Source organism: Crocuta crocuta, unplaced genomic scaffold (assembly GCF_008692635.1).
Source record: "Crocuta crocuta isolate KB4526 unplaced genomic scaffold, BGI_CrCroc_1.0 scaffold138, whole genome shotgun sequence".
NCBI classification, from domain to species: domain Eukaryota; kingdom Metazoa; phylum Chordata; class Mammalia; order Carnivora; family Hyaenidae; genus Crocuta; species Crocuta crocuta.
This window is the reverse complement of record NW_027532585.1, coordinates 7,558,732-7,583,522: the sequence shown is the minus strand read 5'-3', so window position 1 is coordinate 7,583,522 and position 24,791 is coordinate 7,558,732. Positions and strand designations below refer to the sequence as shown.

General features: G+C 37.5%; 1 protein-coding gene across 1 annotated transcript in view; it reads left to right on the top strand.

Annotated features, from left to right (window-relative positions):
- NHLRC2 (NHL repeat containing 2) overlaps positions 1-24,462 on the top strand; it is a 59,217-nt gene extending 34,755 nt beyond the window's left edge. Inside the window, exons 6-11 of the mRNA XM_077779459.1 lie at positions 6,841-6,940; positions 10,266-10,497; positions 11,260-11,382; positions 12,249-12,458; positions 13,699-13,918; positions 16,922-24,462. Coding sequence (XP_077635585.1) covers positions 6,841-6,940; positions 10,266-10,497; positions 11,260-11,382; positions 12,249-12,458; positions 13,699-13,918; positions 16,922-17,178 — 1,142 coding nt within the window. The 3' untranslated portion in view covers positions 17,179-24,462. The remainder of the gene's footprint in view (positions 1-6,840; positions 6,941-10,265; positions 10,498-11,259; positions 11,383-12,248; positions 12,459-13,698; positions 13,919-16,921) is intronic.
- The last annotated feature ends 329 nt before the right edge of the window (positions 24,463-24,791 follow it).

Here is a 24,791-nt window from a genome sequence, read left to right as displayed (position 1 = left end):
AGACTACACAGTTGACCTTTGAACAGTGCAGGGGTTAGGGGCACCGACCCCCTGCAGTAAAAAAAATCTGCATGTAACTTTGACTCCCCCCAAAATTACTAATAGCCTACCTTGATGAGAAGCCTTACCGACAACATAAACATTCAATTAATGCATATTTTATATATTATATGTAATGTGTTATTTTTTAATGTTTATTAATGTTTGAGAGAGAGAGCATGAATAGGGGAGGGGCAGAGAGTGAGGAAGACAAGAGAATCCAACAGGCTCCATGGAACCCGATGTGGGCTCTAAATGAACCATGAGATCCTGACCTGCGCTGAAATCAAGAGTCAAGCTGCACCACTCAGGAGCCCCCTCTATACTGTATTCTTACAATAAAGTATGCAAGAGAAAAGAAGATGTTAAGAAAATCATAAGAGAAAATACAACTACAGTTCTATACTGTATTGATTAAAAAAAAATTCTCTGTCCACGTTCAAACCTGTTTTCAAGGGTCATGTACATCGAGCGATCCATCCAGACATGATAAAATTAAAACATGAAGAGAATGAAAAACACAAATTTTTAGACTGGTGGGTCTTTAGGAGAGGATATTTATACGTCATGTATATAACATGTATCCATTTGGATGTATACTTAATTAAAAATTGAATTTACAAAAAACAGATTAGGTAAAGAGAATGAAAAATAATGAGGACAAATACACAGTTGAATATATATCTTTCCAAGAGACCCAGTTAATAAACAACATACTTTAAGAGATTGGTGAATGGTACTTGAAATACCTCTGATCGTTTTAAATATACATGTAATATATATATGTACATACATGTGTATTTTAAGTAGTGACTGAATAGTTAACCTTATCGTGCCATTACTGTAATAAAAGCATAAAAACAACATAAAATGATTTTTACAAAAAAGATTGTTTCGTCTTTGTTCATTTTTTATCATCACTCTAAATATGGTCAGAGCGTCATAATGCACTGAAAATAACAACTACAACAAATTCATATTTTTTCAGAATCTGTGTCATATTTCTAAGAGTTGTTTTTTTTGCTTTTTTTTTTTTATCCTAAAGATCAAAACCCCTGCTAATCTCTAAGTACTTTAGAGTTTACCTGATTTAGAATAGCTTATGGAAAGGACAAGGTGCCCAAATCCCATTAACCTTCCTTGGCCCTTTAATCAGCATTTTCCCTACCTATAATTTAGCTGTTCTTAATGATTGAAATCCATCTCTTCAGTATGCTAGTCTAAAAATCTACAGTGTTGGTACTAATGTACTTAGATAATATGCTTCTCTGACTTCCATTAATGTGCTGTGAAATACTATAAAAAACATCCTCTAAGATAATCAGTTGAGAGGGTTTTTTTTTGAGAAATAAATTTTATACAATGTGACTAATGTGTTTTTATTTTAGTTAAATAAAAACAGTTTTATATTTAAAATTTGAGAGAACAGTTTTTATTTATCACATTGACTTTGCATTTATAAGATTTTTTTTTAGTCAGGTTAATGAGATATAATTTATAGAAAGTGATGCTCACCCTTATTAGGTATAAGTTCTGTGAATTTTGACAAATGTACAGTCTTCTAACCATTATTACAATCAAGATACAGAATATTTCCATCATCCCATAAAGTTATTGTGACCCTCTGTTCAGTCTCCTTCCCAGTACTCAAGCGCCTACTCAAGCTACCAGCAGTGCTCTATTTCTTATTCCTCAGGATAGTCTTTTAATGTCTGGCTTCTTCCATTTAGCATAATGCTTTTGACACCCGTTCCTGTTGCTTGTATCAGCAGTTCTTTTTTATTTTTGAGTAGTATTCCATTGTACGGCCATACCACATTTGTTTATTCACTAGTTGATAGACATTTCGGATATCTCTTGTTTACGGCAATTATGATGAAAGCCTCTATAAACATTTGTGTACGGGTTTTTATGTGGACATATGTATTTCTTTCTCTTGGGCAGACGCTTAGGAATTGAAATTGCTGGGTCATATGGTAAGTGTATGTGTAGTTTTATAAGAAACTGCCAAACTGCTCTCAAAACTGTTTTCTTAGAATCCCGTGTCCTTCTGGAATAATACTGCTTTAGTCTGGAGAACTTCTGTAACATTTCTTGAGGCACATGTCTGCTGACATTGATTTCTCATGGCCATTTTTTTAAGGGGAATGTTGGAGGGTGAGGTGTCTGAGAAAGTATTTAGCTCTTATTTTTGAAAGGTAATTTTTACTCCATGTGTAAGTCTGGATTGAGGTGTTTTTTTTAGATACTTTGAAGATGTCATTCCATTGTCTTATAACTTACATAGTTTTAAACAAGAGGTCTAACTTAACTATTTTCCTAGTTTCTTTACATTTAAAGTATTTTTCCTCCCTTTGCCTGCCTTCAAGATTTTCTTTGATTTTTAGCAGTTTGACTGATAAGTCTAGGAGTTACCCTGCTTAGAATTCTCCAGTCTGTGGTCTTGTGCCCTTCACTATTGGTGGAAAAATTCTCACCTATCATCTCTTCATGTGTGTTTTCTGCTCCTTTTGCTTCTTTCTGGGATTTTAGCTAGTTATATGCGAGACTCTGATGTTCTGCCCGTCAATTCTTACGTATCATGGTTTTTTTTGTCTTTTTGTGTTTTTTATTTATTTCTGAGAGAGAGAGTGAGAGAGAGAGAGAGGCAGTGTGAGCAGGGGAGGGTCAGAGACAGTGGGAGACACAGAATCCGAAGCAGGCTCCAGGCTCTGAGCTGGCTGTCAGCACAGAGCCTGACGCGGGGCTCGAACCCACGAACCATGAAATCATGACCTGAGCCAAAGTCAGACGCTTAACCGACTGAGCCGACAGCGCCCCTGTCATTTGCTATTCTGTGCCAGGTTGTACTGTGGCGAAGGTGGAGTTCTGTCCTGGGCCTCCATGAAAGGAGGTGGGAAGCTTTTTCACCGTCCCTGTTCCTTCTCTCTGGGGCAGCTAACTTCTGAGTTTTCTTCTTCTCCCTCAGCAGTGGGGAACCTGTGTTGGTGTCAGTATGGGGCCTTTGGCTACAGACGCCCTCCCCAGAGGTGGAGAGGTTTTTTCTTCTGCCCTCCCTCCAGCTGTAATTCGCTTTGTCCTGTGCCGTGGGGGGTGCTAGGCTCTGCTGCTTCCTCCTAGTGGTGTGAGGTTTTGCTTCATAGGAGGTTTAGACATCGTGTAAAAAAAAAGCCTATTTACACTGATGGATAATTTCACAGATGCTATTTAGAGGGCTCTAATCATTGGGTCTATTTTTGATTATAGTTGCTTAAAATAACATTGAATTTTTAAAAGCTAGATGGCAGGTAATTTTCTTTTCATTTTCATATTTCATTTGCTGATTTTATTCCCGTCTTCTATAATTATTTCACTAATTCTTAGTTATAAGAGGTTTTGTCTTTTAAAATACTCCCAAAACTTTTTCAGTTTTTTGCATGGTCTTTCTTCTTCTTCTTCTTTTTTTTGTGTGACTGTTGGAGGTCAGTAATACTAAGTGCATTCTTAATTTAAAATTGAAATGTTCATGATCACCACATTCTTGTTAGAAGGGAAAAAACGAATACCTATACTTGGTGCTACAACTATGTGCTTTAGATTTCAAAATCGAGGGTGAATAGTATAAATTATTAATGATTCTTGTTGGTTTGATAGACTTTATAAATGCCAGACTACCTTTTCTCTCCCTTCCCTACTCTTCCATCCTTTCTGATTTTATCTGTAAGAACAAACTCTTCAGCCCTCAGTGAAATGATAAGGCCAGCATAAAAACTTCCTGAGAGGCAGTGTAGCATGGACTGAAGCCAGACCGCTTGGGTTATAATTAGTTTACATCTTAGTAGTTATATGACTTTGGACAAGTTATCTGGCCTCTTTATGCCTCTATTTCCTCATCTAAATTAAAGATACTAATAGTATATAGCTCAAAAGTTTATTGCAGGAATTATTAGGAGTATTACTATGTGATGCATTTCGAACAGTGCTTGGCACATAGAAAGCGGTGCCTAACAAATACTTCTACAGTATTTGTTATAAGATGGAGCTTCATCCTAAAGTCACAAAGAGCTGCTGATAAGCTGAAACAAACCAAAAATGGAAAGGCACGGGATTGGAAAAAATACTGGTAAAGGATTTTTCAGCCGTAGGTTATCCCACAGGCTGCAGGAAGGGAAGGATAGAAAGAGTGAACCTAGGCACACATGCTGGAGTAGAGAGCCATGCTTACATTTGATCGGATCTCGCTCTCGATCACACAGAAAGTGTTCTTGGGTCCTTGAAGCCAGGGCTGAGTGCATGGGGCAGAGGCAGAAGGGGGAGGAAGAAGAGTTGGTCAAAAGAGCTCAGGCTCACTTCTGTAGTTCTTTGTTCTGATCAGAGCACTAATAATCTGGAATCAGGCTCACTAATAGATTATTATTTTATTATTCCAGGTTTAGGCGTGTGAATTTTAACAAATTACTTCACCCTTTCCAATTTCAGTTTCTTTATAAAATGGAGATGATGAGACTAAGACTTTCTAAAGTTGTTAAATTAAAGGAAATACTCCCTGAAATGTGCTAATTTAACTCAGTGCCTTAATCATAGGAAGTGTTCTGGATGGCCATCATTTTTACCACCCCCGTAGCCCCCAGCTGTCATCATCAGTTGTTATGGGGAATCCCAAGACACTGAAATCCTGAACTGACACAGCCTTTGCTTCTATAATTTTTCTTGTTTCTCAGGCTTCTAAAGGAAATAAGTACACAGAGAGCAAAACCAAACAAATTGTTCACACTTTAATGCTATGAAGCTGGGCCTTCATACAGTAAGCGCTGGTTGAACTAGGCCGGTCAATTTGGAGAACTGGTTGGGTCTTTGACACAGCTCTCTTTTGGCCGGGTAGAGGCTTTAACAGCATGTCATCTTCTAATGATTACAGTTTTGTGTCTATTCTTTATGCTTTGTGCTTCTTCTTGCACAAATTAGGACTCATATGATGCTAAATAAAAGTGTTGATAGCAGATATCCTTGTCTCATTGCTGTTCTCAGGGGGAATGTCTTAGTCACCTCAGGCTGCCATAACAAAGTCCCACGGATGGGTGGCTTAAACAACAATTTATTTTCTCACAGTTCTGGAGGCTAGAAGTCCAAGGTCAGGGTGCCAGCATGGTTGGTTTCTGGTGAGAGCTCTCTTCTGGCTTGTAGATGGTCGCCTTTGCACTTTGTCCTCACATGGCAGGAGCAAAATAAAATAATTATGAAAAGCTTTTGATCTACTTTTAAGGTGATTAAGCAGAGACAGAGTCCCCAGAATAAATGGATGCCCTTGTCACTTTTAATATAATTTACATTCATAAAAATATTTGACTATGAAAAATTAAATTAAAATACTTTCCTTTAGATTTCGTAGGATAGCAATTAAGAACACAGAAAAAGAGGCAACATGTGATCTAGATTTTTCTGTTGGACCTCCTGGTGTCAGATTCCAGTTCATTTACCAGCACTGTGATCCTGGCAAGTTACCTAACCTCTCTAAGCCTCAGTTTTCATCTATGAAAAGGGCCTAATAACACTACCTTGGGGCGTTTCAGAAAATGTAAGTGATAATCTCTGTAAAGTGCTTGGCACATAGCAACCACAAGTTTTTGAGAACCATCATAATTATTTTTGTTGTTGTTAAATTGAAAGTAATATAAGTTAAGGAAGAAAAGTACCTTCTGGACACAAACTACTTGAAGTTAAAGAAGATAAAAAAAAAAAAAAAATATCCTTACCATACCAAGATACTCCTTTTAGCATAAAGTATATCTGACCAAATTGTTTTAGTTAAAAATTCTCAATTATATGTAAAAGTCACCTCAGAATACAGTTTAAATAAATATGTGTGTGTGTGTATATACACACATATATATTTTTATATATGTATGTAAAATATGTATACACACACATATTTTTTAGAGTAGGCTTCATACCCAACAATGTGGGGCTTGAACTCATGACTGGGATCAGGAGGTGCATCCTCTACCAACTGAGCCAGCCAAACACCCCTGAATTAAAGTAAATATGTTAACAATAGACTTTGAGAAACAGATCCTTGTCACATTTTAGTAAGTTATAACATCCTCTAAGAAAGTGGAAAATTACTTCTGAATTTTAGTAAGCAAAGCTATCTATATTCTAATATGTGCTACTCTTTGCTTTTTTGTATGTGAACGGTGCTTTTTTGAAAAAGTCTCATAGCCAATTAAACAATGGATTTTTAAATAGCAAGTGTTGTGTATCTAAGTCTAGCTAACCTGGTGGTGGAAATATTTTTAAGTAGGCTCAATGGCCAACTGGGACTCGAACTCATGACCCTGAGACGAAGAGTCACATGCTCCATGGACTGAGCCAGGTGACCCAAAGGAAATACCTATTTCTTTACACTGTTAAAAGATAGGAGTTTTTTTTTTCATGAGAAATTGTTCAAAAACCTTGTTATTAACGCATATAATTTCAGTGGTTAATGCTAGGTATTTGGCAGAGTTTCTTTGGAGAGTATATGTCAACTTATTTTTTCAGAGAAAATAAGAAATCAAATATTTAAAAACATTGTGCCCAGAGATTCAGAGGGACAGACTGCTATTAATACTTTGGATTTCTGTGAATTTACAGGTAAATTTATAAATATTAAGAAAGAAACCTTTCATAAGGAAAATGGAAAAATTTCAAAAACAACTTAAACGCTGCAAATATTTTTTCCCTCAGATGATTTATAAACATACTGCTGTCATCTTTTAAATTTCTAAACCCCTTTGTATTAATGAGATACGTATGTGATAATTACTCTTTGTTCTTATAAAGGGTCAGAGGTCCAGAGAGATGACATTCTCTGGATAGCCATGGCCGGGACGCACCAGATATGGGCACTGCTCCTGGACAGCGGCAGCCTACCAAAGAAAAAGTAAGTGACCGCTTCTCTCTCACGTGAACTACACGAGTTCACAGAATCCCCTCTTCCCGAGTCTCCATCCTCATGGCGCCTCGGCGCTAGTCCGCGGGCGCTTGGCTGGACCCCCCGTAACTACGTCCCAGGGTGTCGGAGCATAAGACAGGTATGTTTCGGGCTCACTCAGTAGCCTCACTGGGGAGCATCCCTCTGCCACCAGGCCCACGAAGCGGCCACTGTCTGGAGCTTTGCCAGTCATCCTGGCGCAGAGACAGCTGGTGAGTCCCTCAGTGGCTCTTAAAGCTTCTACTTGGGAGTGACATATGTCACTTCTATTTCATGAGCCCGAGGCTTGTGACCACCATTGCTAACTCCCAGGAACCTGGGAAGAGCGACCCTCTGGAGCATCCAGAGAGAACACAGGTGCTTTGGGCATTCATCTCCTGACATGCAGGTCAGGTGTCCCTGCTCGTCGATACAAACATTAACCCGTGACCGCGGGACAGAAGGTTAACACTCGTGTTCTGTAGTCAGGCCTCACACTGAGTCCTGGCTCTGCCACTTGTCTCTCTGGGCTTAGGAGAGCCCATTCAACCTTCTATGCTTCTGTGTTCTTATGTATATCAACTTCCTTGGCTTGTTTTGAAAATTAATAATATTTATGAAGAGCTCAGCCTAGTGCTTGGTTTACATACAGTAAATGCAGTTTTGCTGCCACTGTTGGGGATATAAAGATGAAAAAATAGTGTGTCTGCACACTTTTTTATATCCTTTCTCACTAACACTCCAGGTAGAGAACTACGCATACTATTCGCTCTGACCTCACCGCACCCCAGTGCAGTTACATTACTGTGCTAAGTTCCTTCCCTCTCTCGCTCCCCCTCCCTGTTCCTGGTTGTACTTGTTCACATAACTGTTTCCTTCTACTAGACTGTCCCTTAAGGGACCCTTTCTCCTTCATTTCTGTGTCCTCTGTACATAGCACAGGATGTAGTATATAATAGGAGTTCGGTAAGGTTTTACAGAATAAATGAATGAATGAAAGTCCTAGACCATAAAGACTTTTTTTTTTTTTAATGTTTTATTTATTTCTGAGAGAGAGAGACAGCGTGAGCAGGGGAGGGTCAGAGAGAGAGAAGGAGGTACAGAATCTGAAACAGGCTCCAGGCTCTGAGCTAGCTGTCAGCACAGAGCCTGACATGGGGCTCGAACCCATGAACCATGAGATCATGACCTGAGCCGAAGTCAGATGCTCAACTGACTGAGCCACCCAGGCGCCTCTATAAAGACTGTTTAATCACCATGGAAAGTAAGTGCTGATCATCTTAGATACCTTTATCAGTAGGAAGGAGCAGTTGTATAGATACATACCAGCTGCTCCAAATTGTGTGTGTGTGTGCACACACGTGTGTTGCTGTGTGTGCTATTTAGCAACATTTACTCATTCATCTTACATACTTTTTAAACATGTTGGATGCTAGGCACTGTGCTAATCAGTAGGGATGAAATAGGTTCACTGTATTAAGAATAAAATTTTTTTGATGTTACTCTTCAGTGGGCTTACAGAGGAAAAAAGAGATCAGCAAACTGAAAATAGTTGGGAAATGCCAGTAGAGTGTGTAAAAGGGATGGCAACAGTCCTTTAAATAAGAGGAACACCAGATAGCAGTAAGATATGAGGTATCGAGGAAGGCTTCCGGGAAGAAGCTGCTAAACTAAAATCTGAGAGAGGAGTAGGAGTGAGGGAGAGTAGAGGTTATCCAGGCAAGAAATGACACCAGTGATGTGAGTAAAAACCAGATCATGAAGTGCCTTGTGTGTCCTTTTAAGACGTGTGAACATTAGTCTGCATGCCTGTATGGAAAGTTTTAAGCTGGGAAGTGACATGATTAGGTCTGTGATTTTGAAAGAACATTGGCAGCATTTGGAGTGGGACAAAACTAGGGACAGAGATAACAGTGAGGGGGCTGGGTTGACCTCTGGGCATGAGATGATAGCAGCCTGAGCAGTGAGGTGACCAGAAACATTAATAGGAGGCCACATTATGAACAGTAGAAAGAAGTAGCAGAGATGGCCAGAATACGCTGTTCCAAGTGATAGCTGTTTTCGACCTAGATGGTCAAGAGTGGACCAAGTTTCCAAATAAGTAGAGTTGTCACTTTTTGTTCATAACAGGAAAATGTCCAGTCAGATCACATGGGCCCGTATCATAATTTTAATGTTTTATCTTTATTACTGATCTTCCAATGCGCAAGACTCCTAACATTTTAGAAGTTACTTTTTCTCCCCACTCTTTTTTATTTAAGGAAACTCCAATAGAAATAAGACTTATATTAATTACCTTTTAATTCATCTGATTGGCACAGCTAGTTATCCCATGTATTTTTATGACTATATTTTTTAAATAGTTTCTTGAATAAGTGGCCATATTTTATATATTCTGTAACCCTTTGCCTCTATCCCCTGTTCTCTAACTTAGCATTGGGAACATATCAACTAATAAGTGATGGGTGGTCATTTTGGACTTCTGTCTGCTGTGCCGTATCTGGAGGTGATGTGCATGTAGTCTCACTATTTTGCATCCTGAGCCAGCTTCTTTCCTTCCTTCAACACACCACCATGCCTTCCTTACGGTTCCTCCAGCATAAACTTAGAAGCCAAAGTGTAAAACTTTCTCCATATTACAAAAAGAATCCTTGCAGAGTGCCTTAAATAGAAATTTCCTATTGTATGTTAAGAAATTGATTTTACATTCGATTAAAGTGAAGGTGGGATCTAGCTATACCTCTCTCTGGCCAAGTGTAGGGGAAAAAAACCCAAAACTAGCCAATGATTTTGTCAGGGATTTCCTATCTAGCCATTCAGAATAGTTTCAATTTCGTGTGTGTCTTAAAAAAGTAAAGGTCCTTACACAGTAAATAAGTTAATGATTTAGAAAAACTATAGTGAAAGGAGCACCTGGGTGGCTCAGTCGTTTGAGTATCTGACTCTTGGTTTCGGTTCAAGTCATAATCTCATGGTTCGTGAGTTCGAGCCCACATCAGGCTTTGCACTGACTGTGCAGAGCCTGCTTGAATCCGTGGTCTCCCGCTCTCCCTGCCCCTCGCCCTCTTGTGAGCTCTGTCTCTGTCTCTCTGTTTCTCTGTCTCTCTCTCTCTCTCTCTCTCTCAAAAAAGAAAAACTACAATGAAAGTAAAGCTGACTCTTCAGGCCAGGATCACTAGTTTGTTTTTCAACAATGCTTATCACCACTGATTTCATCATTTACATTCATTTGCTAACTAAATTGGATACAGCATAACCATGTTGATTCCACCTATGAACTTGTCTTTTTTTTTAGTGAGCTGAAAAAAGGAACCTGCCTTCGGTTTGCTGGAAGTGGAAACGAAGAGAACCGAAATAATGCATATCCTCACAAGGCAGCCTTTGCCCAACCTTCTGGTCTTTCTCTGGCCTCTGAAGAGCCCTGGCACTGCCTGTTTGTAGCAGATAGTGAGAGCAGTACCGTGAGAGCCGTCTCCCTGAAAGACGGGGCGGTGAAGCACCTTGTCGGAGGAGAACGAGACCCCATGGTAATGCCTGAAAGTCACTGCTGCACGCTGTGCCCAGACCCTTACCAAGCTTGTGGGTTTTGAATTGTGAAGAGTTAATAAATTTTAGGAGAGAACGTTCTTGGCCTATCCATAAATTAAAGTGGAAGTCAGGCCAAAGGAAATGTGAATATAAAGGAACGCAAGTAACAAAACCATCCTAGAAAAGTTAGTGGACTCTGCTTGATTACACAAATGTCCAGGCTTCAGGAAGAAAGGAAGGATAAAATATTGATTACCTAAAGCAGAGGAAAATATAAATTAGATATTTGGCAGTAGGGTGGAAGGGGCACCAGATTAGTAGACTTGACCTGTTCCTGACCAGAGGCATCATAACTGTGAATAAAACGACCAAGCACCACGAATTAACATAGGTTCAAAATCCTGTCATTCTTTTTTTCTTGTGTAAATCAAACACCCAGGCCTATTTATGCGAAATCAGACACATTTTCGGGGCACTTGGGTGGCTCTGTTGGTTAAGCATCCAACTTCAGCTCAGGTCGTGATATCGTGGTTTTTGGGTTTGAGCCCAAGAGTTGGGCTCTGTGCTGACATCTCAGAGCCTGGATCCTGCTTCAGATTCTATGTCTTTCTCTCTCTCCCTTAAAAATAAATAAACATTTAAAAAAATCAGACCCATTTCCTCTTTAACTTAACTAGCATATATAGTCCTCTTTTTACTTTATACCCTATACTGTAACACTGTAAAAATTTTAATATATGTTTTTTTCTTTAAAAAAAAAGAATTTATTTGCTTTTGGTGATGTTGATGGAGTAGGAATCAATGCCAAGCTTCAACACCCACTTGGAGTAACCTGGGACAAGAAAAGGAATGTACTTTACGTGGCAGATTCTTATAATCACAAGGTGAGTCCTTACTGAATTATAGAACACCCTGCTTTGCATCTGTGGCATAGAGAGGAGTAACAGTCTTTGACAACCATGGATAAGCCTTTGTTGTTCTTTTCTTGGTCCTTTCTTTGCAGAGAGCATATGGTGGCACTCTGAGCTGAGGAAGGGACTGAACAAATTCCCAATGACTACTGCAAAAAAATTGTGAATTGCAATCCATCAAAGCTGCCTAGTAACACAGCAAAGAAGGCAGGTGACAGGGAAATTAATATGTCAACTAACAAAGGAACATTTTCATGCTGTTGCATAGTTGCAGTGCCTGTTAGCAAATAATTCCATTTTCAGCAACATTTCCATTTTTGTCTCTGTTGCACAGATTATTCAACTGTTTCCATTTTTATTGCATTTTTCTTCTCTATAAAAACTAGTGGAAAATAAATGTTAATACCTTGTGATGATACCATAAATTAACATAATTGAGACACAATTGGGAATCATTAGGTCTAACATAAGCAGCCAATTCTCAGCCAGGGTTAGATGCTCGTGAGAAAGAAGAACGTCAGTTCAACTGTGTCTCACTGTGAGGAAAAGAATTTAATTTTTAATTCCAGAAATAATTTCATCAAAGATTGCTGCTAGAAGATAAGATGTAACTGGGAGTTTTACGTAGTTTTTAGCTCTCAGAATGGAGCGTCTCCCCCGAGGCTGTAATTTGAATGTTTGGCTTTTCAAGAAAACATGGAAATGCCTATCCTTTTTCTGACATTTAGCAGGAATGCTAATGGCAATCAAATCCTCTGGTTTGCTTGATCCTACACTTTTCCTTACTACAAACAGGAGATTGACCTTCAGATACATACTTCTTTGTTCTTTCTTTTTAGATCAAAGTTGTGGATCCCAAAACAAAAAACTGTACAACATTAGCAGGAACTGGAGACGCAAGTAATGTTATCACTTCCAGCTTTACTGAGTCAACTTTTAATGAACCAGGAGGCTTGTGTATTGGAGAGAATGGCCAGTTATTATATGTAGCGGACACCAATAATCATCAAATTAAAGTGATGGACTTAGAAACAAGAACGATATCTGTGGTAAGCAATGGGAAATAGAAGTTGAAGAGTATCATTTTAAGAATCATACTGAAGTCCTCACAGCACAGTCACTTGTGGCTAAACCATCTCCAGTGTTGGTGGTAAAACAGGTAGAGTAGTGAGTTAACGCCTAGTTCAGGAATGCTCTGTTCCCGTTAAAATAAAACTTCTGTTTGCTCCGAGAATGTTTAAGATACTAGAAGTTGGAGACATTTTGAACTTTCAGAAAAGGAGAAAAGAGGACTCAGATCTGTGTTTAAATGTCTAAAAACAGAATGTATAAAGATATATAACACACGTGTATCGCGTGGGTTGTCAAGGTGTTTTGAGGGTTTTTTTTTTTTTAATGATTCTTAAATCATCATGTAGTCTTTGTTTCCTATGGTGAATTGTTAGCAAATAACCTCCCAAAGGAAACTCCAGCAGCCACATTTCTCAACACATTGAACATAAGATTGATTAGAACTCATTTAAGTTTCTTCCAATTTTTTTTTATGTTTTATTTATTTCTGAGAGACAGAGAGAGACAGCATGAACAGGGGAGGGTCAGAGAGAGAGAGGGAGATACAGAATCTGAGACAGGCTCTAGGCTCTGAGCTGGCTGTCAGCACAGAGCCCGACGCAGGGCTCAAACCCATGAACCATGAGACCATGAGCTGAGCCAAAGTTGGATGTTTAACCGACTGAGCCACCCAGGTGCCCCTTTCCAATTTTTTAAAGATAAAGCTATAGTCTCCAAAGTTTTTCAAGCTACCTCCTGATATGTAACATTTGCCTGAAAAAAAAAATGCAAGAGTTTTTCTTTCTAAAATTCTAGGATTTTAACTTCCCAAGATTTAAAGTAAAAATACAGACTACCATCATAATATAAGTGTCATTTCTCCTGACATAGATCATCTTATAGTTGGCAGTGAAAATTGGAATTGGAATTATCTCCCCTACATTTAAATTGATAACATTTTACTTTAATTTCCTACCATCTATTAACATATCAGACAATGAACTTAATTCTGTTTCATTCATTAATATTGGTAACGTTTTTTGCCAGGATGAAATATGTTTCTCAGCCTACAAAATAATCATAAGGACGTCTAAGGAAGCACATTTCTAATTCAGACTAGAATGGCAATTAAGTTTCATTGACACACAACCTCATTTTTCTACTGAGATCCAAAATTAAGCTCTCTATAATTACTATAAAGTAGTTGTGTTTTAATTAACAGATTTCCTTATTTCCTAGCTTCCAGTCTTCAGATCTGAAAACGCTGTTGTAGATGGCCCATTCCTAGGAGAAAAACAGAAGACATTACCCAAACTACCTAAATCTGCTCCAAACATTAGACTTTCACCAGTGGCTGCATCTCCAGGCCAGACTCTGCAGTTCAAGCTAAGATTAGACCTCCCCTCAGGAACAAAGTTAACTGAAGGAGTACCCAGTTGTTGGTTTCTAACAGCTGAAGGTATGAGAATAATCTTGGAAATATTCCAGTATGAAATCATGTTTACCGTTCTACCTTCCAGTAATACAGTGATATAAATCTCAGATTCTATTCTAAAGAATGAAATTGACTTCCTCCCTGGTGGAATATGATATTTTTAAAAACATACTACTTTAACTGAAGTAACTTGACTTGGACTTTTTCCAGTTCCATTCTTTGGTGGTTTTACTATTATCTTTTACTTTTCCAGATAGCATCTTTTAGGTGCTTCAGAGCTTTTCAATTGCTGTTCATTTTATTTCAAAAGGATCATTAAGACTGGATTTACCAGTTACTAAGCCTGAAGCTACATTTTCTTCTTCAGAGATGCCAGAGGTAGAACTTGAGCCCAATTACTTGCTTGCTATAAGAAGGATGCCAAAACCGTATCTTCAAAGTAATGCCCTTCAAGTAGCAGAATAAAACCTTGTTGGAGGATATGTAATTGAATACAGGTGAATTACTGTGATCGGCACCCGGGCAGAGCTTTTGTCCTTACTCACTAATTTGTAGTTGTGTAAGCTAAGAGCACTTCCTGCTCACATCTATTCTCAAAGTATCCCCGGTGACTGTAAATTGTGTAAAGATTTGAATGTGTGTTTGAATCACTGTGTGCTCCTCATTAATTTATAAGAAGGACTCAGCCTGCCGCTTGCCTTATAGCAGTGCTTTCCAGCCCCACTAACAGTGGACAACAACTTTAAAATAAAACATTAGTGGTCCAGAACCAAGTGCTGACTTCTTGTCTCTACTGACCTTCCTCTGCCCTGCTCTCCCACGCTCTTTCACATGTTCTCAGTCTCCCATTTCCTCCCGCCTCCTCCCTCACGCCCTCTCACACACTTCTTGTGTGCCTGACCCAGACCCAGGCTCTCTGCCTCCTTACCTTCCTGCTTTCCCAGGGCAGCAGCCACGTGCTGGGCATCTGAACCGAGAGAACAGAGATCTCGGTGGGCCAGCCGGGAGGAACTGCTGGGCCAGAGTTGGGGAGGCTGGCTCTGGGGTGGCCAGCTGAGCTGTGGGAGACCAACCACCCCGCCCCCACAAGGGAGAGCGCTGAGCTCTGCAGGCGTGGAGGGTGTTCAGAGCCAGCTTTGTGATCAGGATGCACTCAAACCCTGGCCATACCTCGGTTGTCCGTGGATTTTGAGCAGGACCTGACTGTGGGCCTCACTGCTGGGCCTGCGGCTGTTAGTCTGAAAGCAGTGCATCGATTGGAGACCATTATTAGTTTCATCTGTGTGTGTAATTAAAGAGCAGTAGATTGACTTTTAAAATATGTTATTGACAAATTAACATTTGTAGGTCTACTTGGTCAAACACACAGATTAATAATGAGCCACTGGAATATAAAATACAGATAGTATTAGAGTGAAGTAGTCTGTAGAGAAAATTCCTGTTTTATCACTTGTCCAAAGTAGTGGCTCTGTTTTTATTGTGCAGGGGCAAATAAGCTTTCAGACAAGAGTCCTAATAATCTAAGGGTTTTGATAATTATTTTATAGGGTACATTTATACACCTATGAATAAAGGAAAGTTTTTCTTCTCGACCAATTATTTAGAGACTTAAAATACCCATTTTTAACTGTGGTCTGTATAAGGTTGTCCTCCCCTCCCCAAAAAAAGTCAGTATAAAAGCACCATTAGCATATTATAACTTTACAATTCTCCCCACACATAATGTATCTGAAAAATACTAAGGAAACTTTGTGTTTTATTTCTAGAATTGGATATTAAAGTAGCACCGTTTATCCCTGTTTTGATTTAAAGTATAAGAAGTGCTCCAGTAACCTGCCATCTAGCGAAGCCTAACATTAAATAAAACATATTCCCCAATACAGAAATAAGCAAAGACGACTGAAGAATTTTAAAGAGAATTTTTAAATAATGATTTAAAAGCTCTTAACTCTTTAGATTTTCACCTTTCAGCTTCTCCTTCCTCTTTCTTTGACCTTCTGTTTCTCAAATACAATTTTTCAATCAACAGAGAACTAGAAGCAACACACTAGAAGAGAGACTGAGCAGCCTAATATAGGCAGGTGCCCAGAGTCTGTTGGCTCATTTTGAAGTGAAAAGAAAGAAAGAAGCTAAAAAGTAGACCTAGAATTTCATCACCACTCAGTAGGTGGTCTGGCTTTTGTGCAAATGGCCCACGTCAGTGAGAAGTCATGAGATGCTGTTCGGTGTTTTCCATGTAAATCGGCGGGAAAGCATGGCGTGTGTTTTCCAAATGCTGGCTCTAGGTGTCTAACCCCTCTTTAAGCTGAAAGTCCGTGTACATGTGTGCTTCCTCAGTAGGACACGGACATTCCTTCTGAGAGGAGGCACTCATGAATAAAGACAGCTTAACAATTCTGATACTAGAAGCTTAAAGATTGTTAATGGCTTATTAGACTTGTGTTATAATCTACATAGTTAAGTCTCAGAAGAGTTATGTATTAAAATGAGGTCGATAGAATCATCTGAATAATATATACAGTGTTTCTTGTTTCTAAAAATTATTTGGTTTTTACTTTTGGATATTTAAGAATTCATCATTACTTAAAGGACTTGAGAGTCACCACAGAGTTGTACACATATTTGTATACCCTCATTTATTTTGTAGTTTTCATGATATTCCCGAACACTTTTACCTGGTAAAAATGACCTGTTTATGTTAATTTCTAGAACTTATAGGTTTCACTTTTAATTTCAAGGATTAAGACTCTATAGCCAGATTTTCATTATTCAGTCTGATTTCAGTAGAAATTTATAAATTATGGTGTTCAGAGGAAGATTTAATAATTTGATATCGAGATCACTAAACTGGGAACACCTCGTGGGTGGCCATTATATCCTACTTATGTCCTTCACGCAGAGCATAATGCCTCACACTTAGAGGCTTTCAGTAAATATCTGTTGATTGAATCTAGTCTTTGTAAGGTTTGTCTGATTTCCTACTTGATGTCTTACACAGTCTTTGTAATTTATGGTTTTATTTTCTAGGCAATGAATGGCTTCTTCAAGGACGGATACCCTCTGGAGTAATTGAGAGCATTTCCAGTCAACCAGCCATCTCCCTGCAGATTCCTGGAGATTGCCTATCACTTGAAGCCGTTCTGTCTATCAGCGTGTTTCTTTATTACTGTAGCGCAGACAGCAGTGCCTGTATGATGAAGGGAATTATGTTCAGTCAGCCTTTACAGATCACCAGTGCGCAGCAGGGGTGCATGACGCCAGTCGAGCTCGCGTATGTATTTTAGCAAGCCAGCTAGCTACCCAGTCACCAGAGCCACTGTCCCCCGTCCTCCCAGCCACTGTACCTTACGAAACGCAGCTTTATTTCTGCCTCTGGATACCAAGAGACTCAGTGCTCAGTTCTAGCAACTGATACTAACGTAAAGCTATGCTCCATATTTACTTATCTGTTAGAAACCAATCCCTTCCTTCTGGCTGTGTACCAGAGAAATCGTTGACCATCATTTGAACCACGATTTTGTAATCTGTGCTATTTGGCACAAAACTTAAGTCCACACTATAGTCTAGACTATTATCATGACAGTAATTTGCAATGAATACTGATAACAATAGTGAAACCAAATATTTTAACTAACTTTTTCTATTTTTATTAGTAGTGAATAGCACATTTAAATATATACGTTTCACAGTAACTTTAAACAGAACCTGAGATCTAGTCCACGTGTTGGTATCAGGACACCTGCCATTCAGGGCCTAAGGTCGGTTTTAAGCCAAACAAACAACAACGAAAAAAAGTCTTTATGTCACAGTAGAAGCTTAAAGAGTTATCAGGGTGGTCGATATGTTCTTTGTTCTCCTCTGTGATTCTCTCATTTGAGAGCAATTTAAAAGAGAATTTCTATTTTTTATTATAAATTATTTGCTATGATCACATACCGTTATTAATGCCTTATAACTCTGTACAGAAATAGATGTCTAAAGATGTACTGACTCAATTCCTTAACTTTTTTCTGAATGAATGCAGTCTTATCAGATGATAAGTGAGTCCTCAGAAATACTAGAACTCACAAGGAGAAAGGGACTTTGGGACATATTACTATCCGGGATACTATTTATGATAAAGAATAAATTGTGACGGGTGAATCTGAGTAAATGGATATAAACATTTTCTCAGAGGTTTAAATTTCACTTGTAAGCGTGAAAATATGCAGATTCGTTGCATTTGGGGTTTTTTGGTTCCCATATTTCAGAACTTTATTAAATGATGATCATTTATTGTGATGTTTTTAAAAATCACTTTTAAGCCTTCAAGGAAAGTTTTAGTGTGAAGCACTTTCATCCTATTAATATGTATATATATTTATTACTCTTTAAAATATTAGGGCTGAAACATATAGTGATTTAATGACATTGGGGTGGCTTTTAACCCCAAAAGAAATTTGTCAGTAGAAGATATGGAATGTTTTTTTTCTTATCATAATTTCCCTTTATAACTATTTAAAAGCCTATTCTTGTTTTTACTATAACTGATTCAGTATGTTTGTGATTTAATCAGTGTACAGGATTTTGAAAATGCAAGGTATAAACTATATTTCCCCAAAAAATCTTTATAGGCAAGATGACATAATGTGCTTTTCCCTCCTTCAGAAACAAATCTTTAGAGTACCATCATTTGCCCATTTTTCTTTCTGAAATACAGTTTTGAACATATTAGCTTCATTTAGTGAGGTTCTCTAAATCTCTGAAGTAAGGAAATGCAAAGTCATGGTTTGGATTTAATTTGTAAACTGCTAAAGCTATTTTTAAAGAGAAGCATAAATGTAAAATTAAAAGGAATCTTGTTTAAAATTATTATGTAATTACCTCATAAACCTTTTCTTTCCATAAAAAGCATTCTGTGTGAAAGGGATGAATAACATTAATATTCTCTTTTATGAAAAATAGGCTGAAGTCCTGTTTTAATCTCATTTGAAATATTATACTTTTCATTTCCATTTGGACATAATAAGAATATGTTGGCTTAATCTTTTCCTATTTAAAGACATAAACGTTTTCACTCCCTGGGAAAGAAGTATATACGGTTTTATCCTAATTCAGAAATACCTGATAATTAATTTTTCAGTATAATACACAAACACATATGTATTATGTTATCTCTTAGAATCTATTAATATTCCTTTTGTCTAGACAGTTTTCAGTTAGGATTAAGCTTATACTTTTCTTTCAAAGTACAGTTTTATTGAACATTCTTATTCTTAGTCACCAGTATGCACTACTTTTTACATTAAAAATATTATTTATGTGGATTTAGTATGATTTTTTTAGGAATCCTACTAAAGCAGTATAAATAGGTTCCTAGAATTTATGACTAACATAAACCTCTTACATAAGAGGAAGCACTAGAAAGTTTATTTTTAAAAACTTCTTGATCCTTTTCTGCCTTCTGTTTTCTGTAAGGACTTGCATGTTTTTTTAACTTTTGCTTTTCTGTTATAAATTATATCCAGTGATAGTTTAAAAAGAGTCAGATTTCAGTATAAGTCACCTTAATCGAAGTGCCAGTAATGTGGCATCACACACACTTTGACTCAGTACCTGGGGTCTTTGCCCTAAATTATTGTGCAGTTTTGTCACTATTTTTTCCATCACACTCTGGGATATTATTTCACAAGTAGTGAAACTTTTTTTTTTTCCTGAATTTATACTCCGGAGTAATAGGTTCCCTGAAAAGAACTTAGCTTATCTTAAATATGCTGCCTCAAGCAAATATTTAACCTATTCACAAGGAAAAACTTTACAGTTGAATCACCCACAAGTGTAATTCTGGCAAAGTTCAATGACTACAAAACAATTTTCTCCTTAACTTCTAATTAATACTATAGTCATAGTATTATTAGATCTGCAGAAAGCTATAAATCTTTAACACAGTCAAAAACTTCCCATCTAAGTTTCTCTTATGGGCAGTGTTCTTTTGGTTAGTATTACCAAAATAAGTCTCTGCTGCTTTTTCCATGGTTGGAAATGTTAGGAAAATACTGAAAATGATATCTGTAATAATTTTCTGCATGCACAAAATTTATGATTTATTATGTCTGCCAATTAAAAAGACTTCAGTGTGGCCCTTGTATTTGGTATCATGTTTAGAAACAGTCATCAAAAACTAAATCCCATAGTTCACAACTGCATAAAAATATCTGGAGAGGAACTATGTCAACGGTAGTTTTCCTGAATGATGAAATTATAAATGTTTTAATTCTACTTGTAGTTTCTTTTCAGTGAACAATGTGTTATTTTCAGGGGAAAAAAAAGATTTTTTTGAAGATGTAAAGTGATACTGAATTTAAAGGAAACTGAATTGTAAGCACTGGTGTAACTTTTAAAATCACCTTTATTGCAATGATCAGAACATAATTTGGAATGATTTGATCTATTGGTTCTCTTAAGTATGTGATTTGGTGAAGACAGAAATGATTAGGACTTTTTCTTCTGGTGATTTTATTGTGTAGAGGTTAAAGTGCATGTGTTTTGTAGGCTTTCGGATTCTAACTGTGTAAAATGGGGCCGCTCTGTTTTATGGGGTCGCTATAAGGATTCAATGACATAATGTTTGCAAAGCATTTAGTAATTAATGGAACTGCTACTTATTAGTTAATAATGATAATTTATGACCATAATATCTAGCTTGACATTTTCTTTGCAATGGCAGTTTCTAAAGGAAAATATTTCTCAACCATCTATTTGATATGTTAATAACTCTCCAGAGAGTTGGGACCCAATAAGAGAAACACAGTTTTATAATAAAATATGTTACTATTTATAAATGATGTTAGAGTTAGAAACCTACAGTTTTATGAAAATTTTCTTAAACCCAGAACTGCAAGTAATATCTTCCTCTGAGAGGGTCCACGCATACTCACCCTGCACCCCATTCCTGTTAATACACTCGGATGGTGCTCTACAAAATCTTCAAAGTGCCTTCATGCATTTTGCCTCATTGAGCTTCAAAGTAACCTATGAGTCAGACAAATGGATGTTACGTCCATTTTACAGATGAGAAAATGGCTCTAGAACGTTGGTGACCATATCTCAAGCTCTGAGAATAATGTTAGACACTGGAGTGGTGCCTGGCCCAGGCTGTCGCTGGACCAATTTCGTGGAATGAGTAACAAGGTGAATAGTGAGTGATCTGTCTTTTATTTTAATACAGTCTCCTAATTCCTACCTCTACTCCCAGATGTAGAGTGAAGACAGACTGCAGAATTTAGAGTACTTGCTTCTTGTGAATGCTTTCTTAAGCCTTTGTAGTATTTACATAGAGTAAATTAAATAGCCGAATATATTGAGTGCTTAATATGTGCCTGTCACTTTTCTAAGTGCTTTTTATGTATTAACTCATTTAATCTTCATAACAGCCTTCTGAGAGAGGTACAATTTTCCTTATTTCCCTGTCGAGGAAACTGAAACAGAAGAGTGATAGGCCTTTCCACCAGTATGTTCAAACTCCCGCATTTAGGAAGTGGCCAGGCCTGGATGAGTTGGCTGAACTACCATGTTAAATTGCCTCTCAAAAGTTAATTTTTTAAAAAACATGAAGCTTTTAAATATATAGTAAATAATAGTCAATCTAAAGAATCCAAAAAGTCCTAGTGATGATTGTTTTTGAAATTTAACTTAAATCCATTTAACTGTATTAGTTTTTGACTTTTCATTATACGTTCTTATCCTTCATGGCTGGAACGGTCTGTATACTTTTGTTTCCCCAAAAGATTTTATGTACTATTCTTTCTTAAATTCAGATGTTATCCAGGATTTTTCTTGGCAGATGGATGTATTAAGGAATTAAGTAGATTTTCAATGTTAGCTCCAACAATGCTATTTTAATTGGTCTTCAAAAGGTAATTATAGGACCTTGTCATAAGAATAACTTAATTCTTAGAACAGGACTGTCTAACAACCTAAGAATCTTAGCCATATTTAAGAACATTTTAATAACCAAAGCAAGTTCTAGAAGCATACATAGTATTTGGCCAGTCTTGTTAACACATAAAGTTCTCTGCTTACTCGCTTCATAAATGACACTGGTATGTAAGACCTCCTCCCCCGCCCCCACTCCAGTGACTCAAATACATGGGGTTCTATTACAGTAAACCTCTTCTAGCATTAGGTACTCAACGGATGGAGTAAAATGTTAACACTGTGACTCAATAATCATCCAGGAACAAGATTATAAACATCTTTTCATTAAATAGTTTGCAAATTTAAATTATTAGAACTTGTTCATTATAACAAAATCTCACTCCTGAAACCCATACGGAAATGTAAAACTTACAAGGTAGTTACCATGTCCTGCCTTAGAAGTAGAATTCACCCCATTAATCGCCAAGATTTCCTCCTCTTCCTCCTGTGGCAGAGACATAGTTTATTTAAATGAAGAATTCTCACCAACCATAAATCTCTATTTTGTCCTGAATAATTAAGTTTGTTTTCCCCATTTTCTTGGCAATAGGGTAACATAAAGAATAGTGTTATAAATCAGGGGCTTCCCGATCTGTCTGCATGTGTTCATTGACAGCCAACCTTGGCCCTTTTGCACATCACACCTACACGTTCACTGGCTGCTTCTGGCTTCCCGGCAGCTGGTCTGACCAGCCAAGGCCTAGGCACAGTGGGCCAGGAGGCAGCGCGAGGCAGCTTTTCCGATTGCCACCCTTCTATTTCCTAGTGTGCTCATTGGGTTTAATTATTTTCAAAGGTTAGAGTTGAATGGTGAAAACTCTAGATCCTGGTTGTGGAATGTTTGCCTAATTAGAGTTGTCCTTTGTCTGGGGTGTCCCCCTTCAAGGCATGGCACTTACAGGTACACCAAAGAGCATTTTGTTCTGTCGAAAGCCCCAGCCAAAAAGAATCACAAGTGTTTCCAGATATGCGTCCCTGCCTCTACCAGCAACCATGTGCTAAGAAACACTAAACAAGCACAAAGGATCGCTAAACAACCATCTACTCGGACCTTTTTGTGGCTTCCAGGGCATGGTATGAATTCCTTCCTCTTCTAGAGCAACTAACAGACCTGCCGGTTTTCAGTGATACGGAGGTCAGCAAAATTTGTTAATGTTTAAAAACTTGGAACTATGAGTTACATGGACAAACATAATGTATTGCCTTTGTTTTTAATATGCTTGGTTACATACTTACATTTGAAATAAAGTGAAATGAGACCTCATAATGCTGAGAAATGGGGGGGAAGCTTTCAGATTAAATATGCCCAGTTTAAACAGTATTTTTATGACTCTTTGGTGTGCTGTGCTCATGATAAATATCTTCTAAAATAGAGGGCAAAACAGTAGTTGATAAATTATGGTAATGAAGGATAAAAATAGACATGTTCCTTTCTCAAAATGTAGAAGGACTCTGCCATGTAACAGTCTTCTATTGTTAGAATCTGTGATCATTATTCTTTTTTTTTTTCCCTGTGGTCATTATTCTTAACCCCGCCAGAATTACAATCATTCTGTGAGTATGGACAGGACGAGCTGCCTGTTTTGTTCATTATGCTGTTCAAAACTAACAAGTTCTTGCTTGTATAGAGTTGAAATGTCTTGTCCATGCATGCCTCCAATACTCCTCACCCAAATTTACCTGTAAAATATATACTTCCACTTCCTCTCCACACCTTAGTCTTCCCTCTCTCTAAAAACAATGGTAGTTTCTGTAGAAGTTTCCGTGAGGAGCTATGGTTCTGCAGCAGAAAGGTTTTGTTGTGGTAAAGTGTTTTTTCTAGAATTCCTAATAATATCTCGGTTTCCAGAGCAGAACAGTACCCCCTTGTGATTTTAAGGTTAATTTCTCTCTAGTTTGCAGTATACATACCTTCCTAGTTGTATTTTACATAGGTTAATATTTTTTTTAAGTTTGAAATTCTGTTAAGGGTGCATTGAGAACCAGTTTAGAAATACTTTCATTGCTGTAATTACATGTGGTTTGTGGACAAATCAAAGTTTGCTGTGCGCTTGAGATATATATGTATAAAACAGATTTCCAAATTGTAACATTTCATCAATTTGTCACATTTTAGAGACTCAGACTCTCCCATCTTTTGTGTGGATAAAGTTGTGTTTTTATTTTTGAAAATAGAGTTGGTCTGCTGTGCTGACTTCGTATCTGTCATTCCAAAGGTTTGCTTATTTTTTTCTCCAGAGATAAAAATGCAATGAAAATCCAATTTAGAACTTCACATATTGATATTTCCGTCCATACTCTAATTCTAAAAATGGTTGTGGTCTGCTTTTTTAAGTGTTTCATGTAGGCAGATTAATATATTTTTATATAACATTGTATTTCTGCATCTATCTCCTGACTGTTTTCAGTGACGCTTTCCAGCGCATGTGTTAACAGAAGACCATTTGGAATGAGTGTGCGCAACAGCCTTCACTACCAACCCTAACGATGTGTAATGCGTGTGGTTACAAAAGCAAGAATGTATTTATACTCTATACTGAAACCTAATGCCTCTTTTCCAAAACTTTGCACAGTTTTTTTTCATGAAATAGATTAAATATTTTCTCTCTAAAGCCATGTTTCTGTTTTCAATATGCTTTCTGTTTTAAGTAGATCATGAGATAATTTTACTGCTTAAAAGCCTATAATTCATGGTTTGTGACCGGAACTTTGGGGGAAATGAGCATAATACTTAATTTTTAGAAAACTGCAAATAATGAAAATAAAATCATAATTACATTAATTAAAAATCTTAAAAAATATGTTTAGGAAAGGTGATCAGTAAATGGTCTTGGGAACATTTGTAAAGAAAAAATTTCTACTTAACACTATATACAGAATTTGAAAGCAATTAATGGCAGCATAAAAGTTGAAAATGAAAGAATATAGTGTCGGGGTGGGG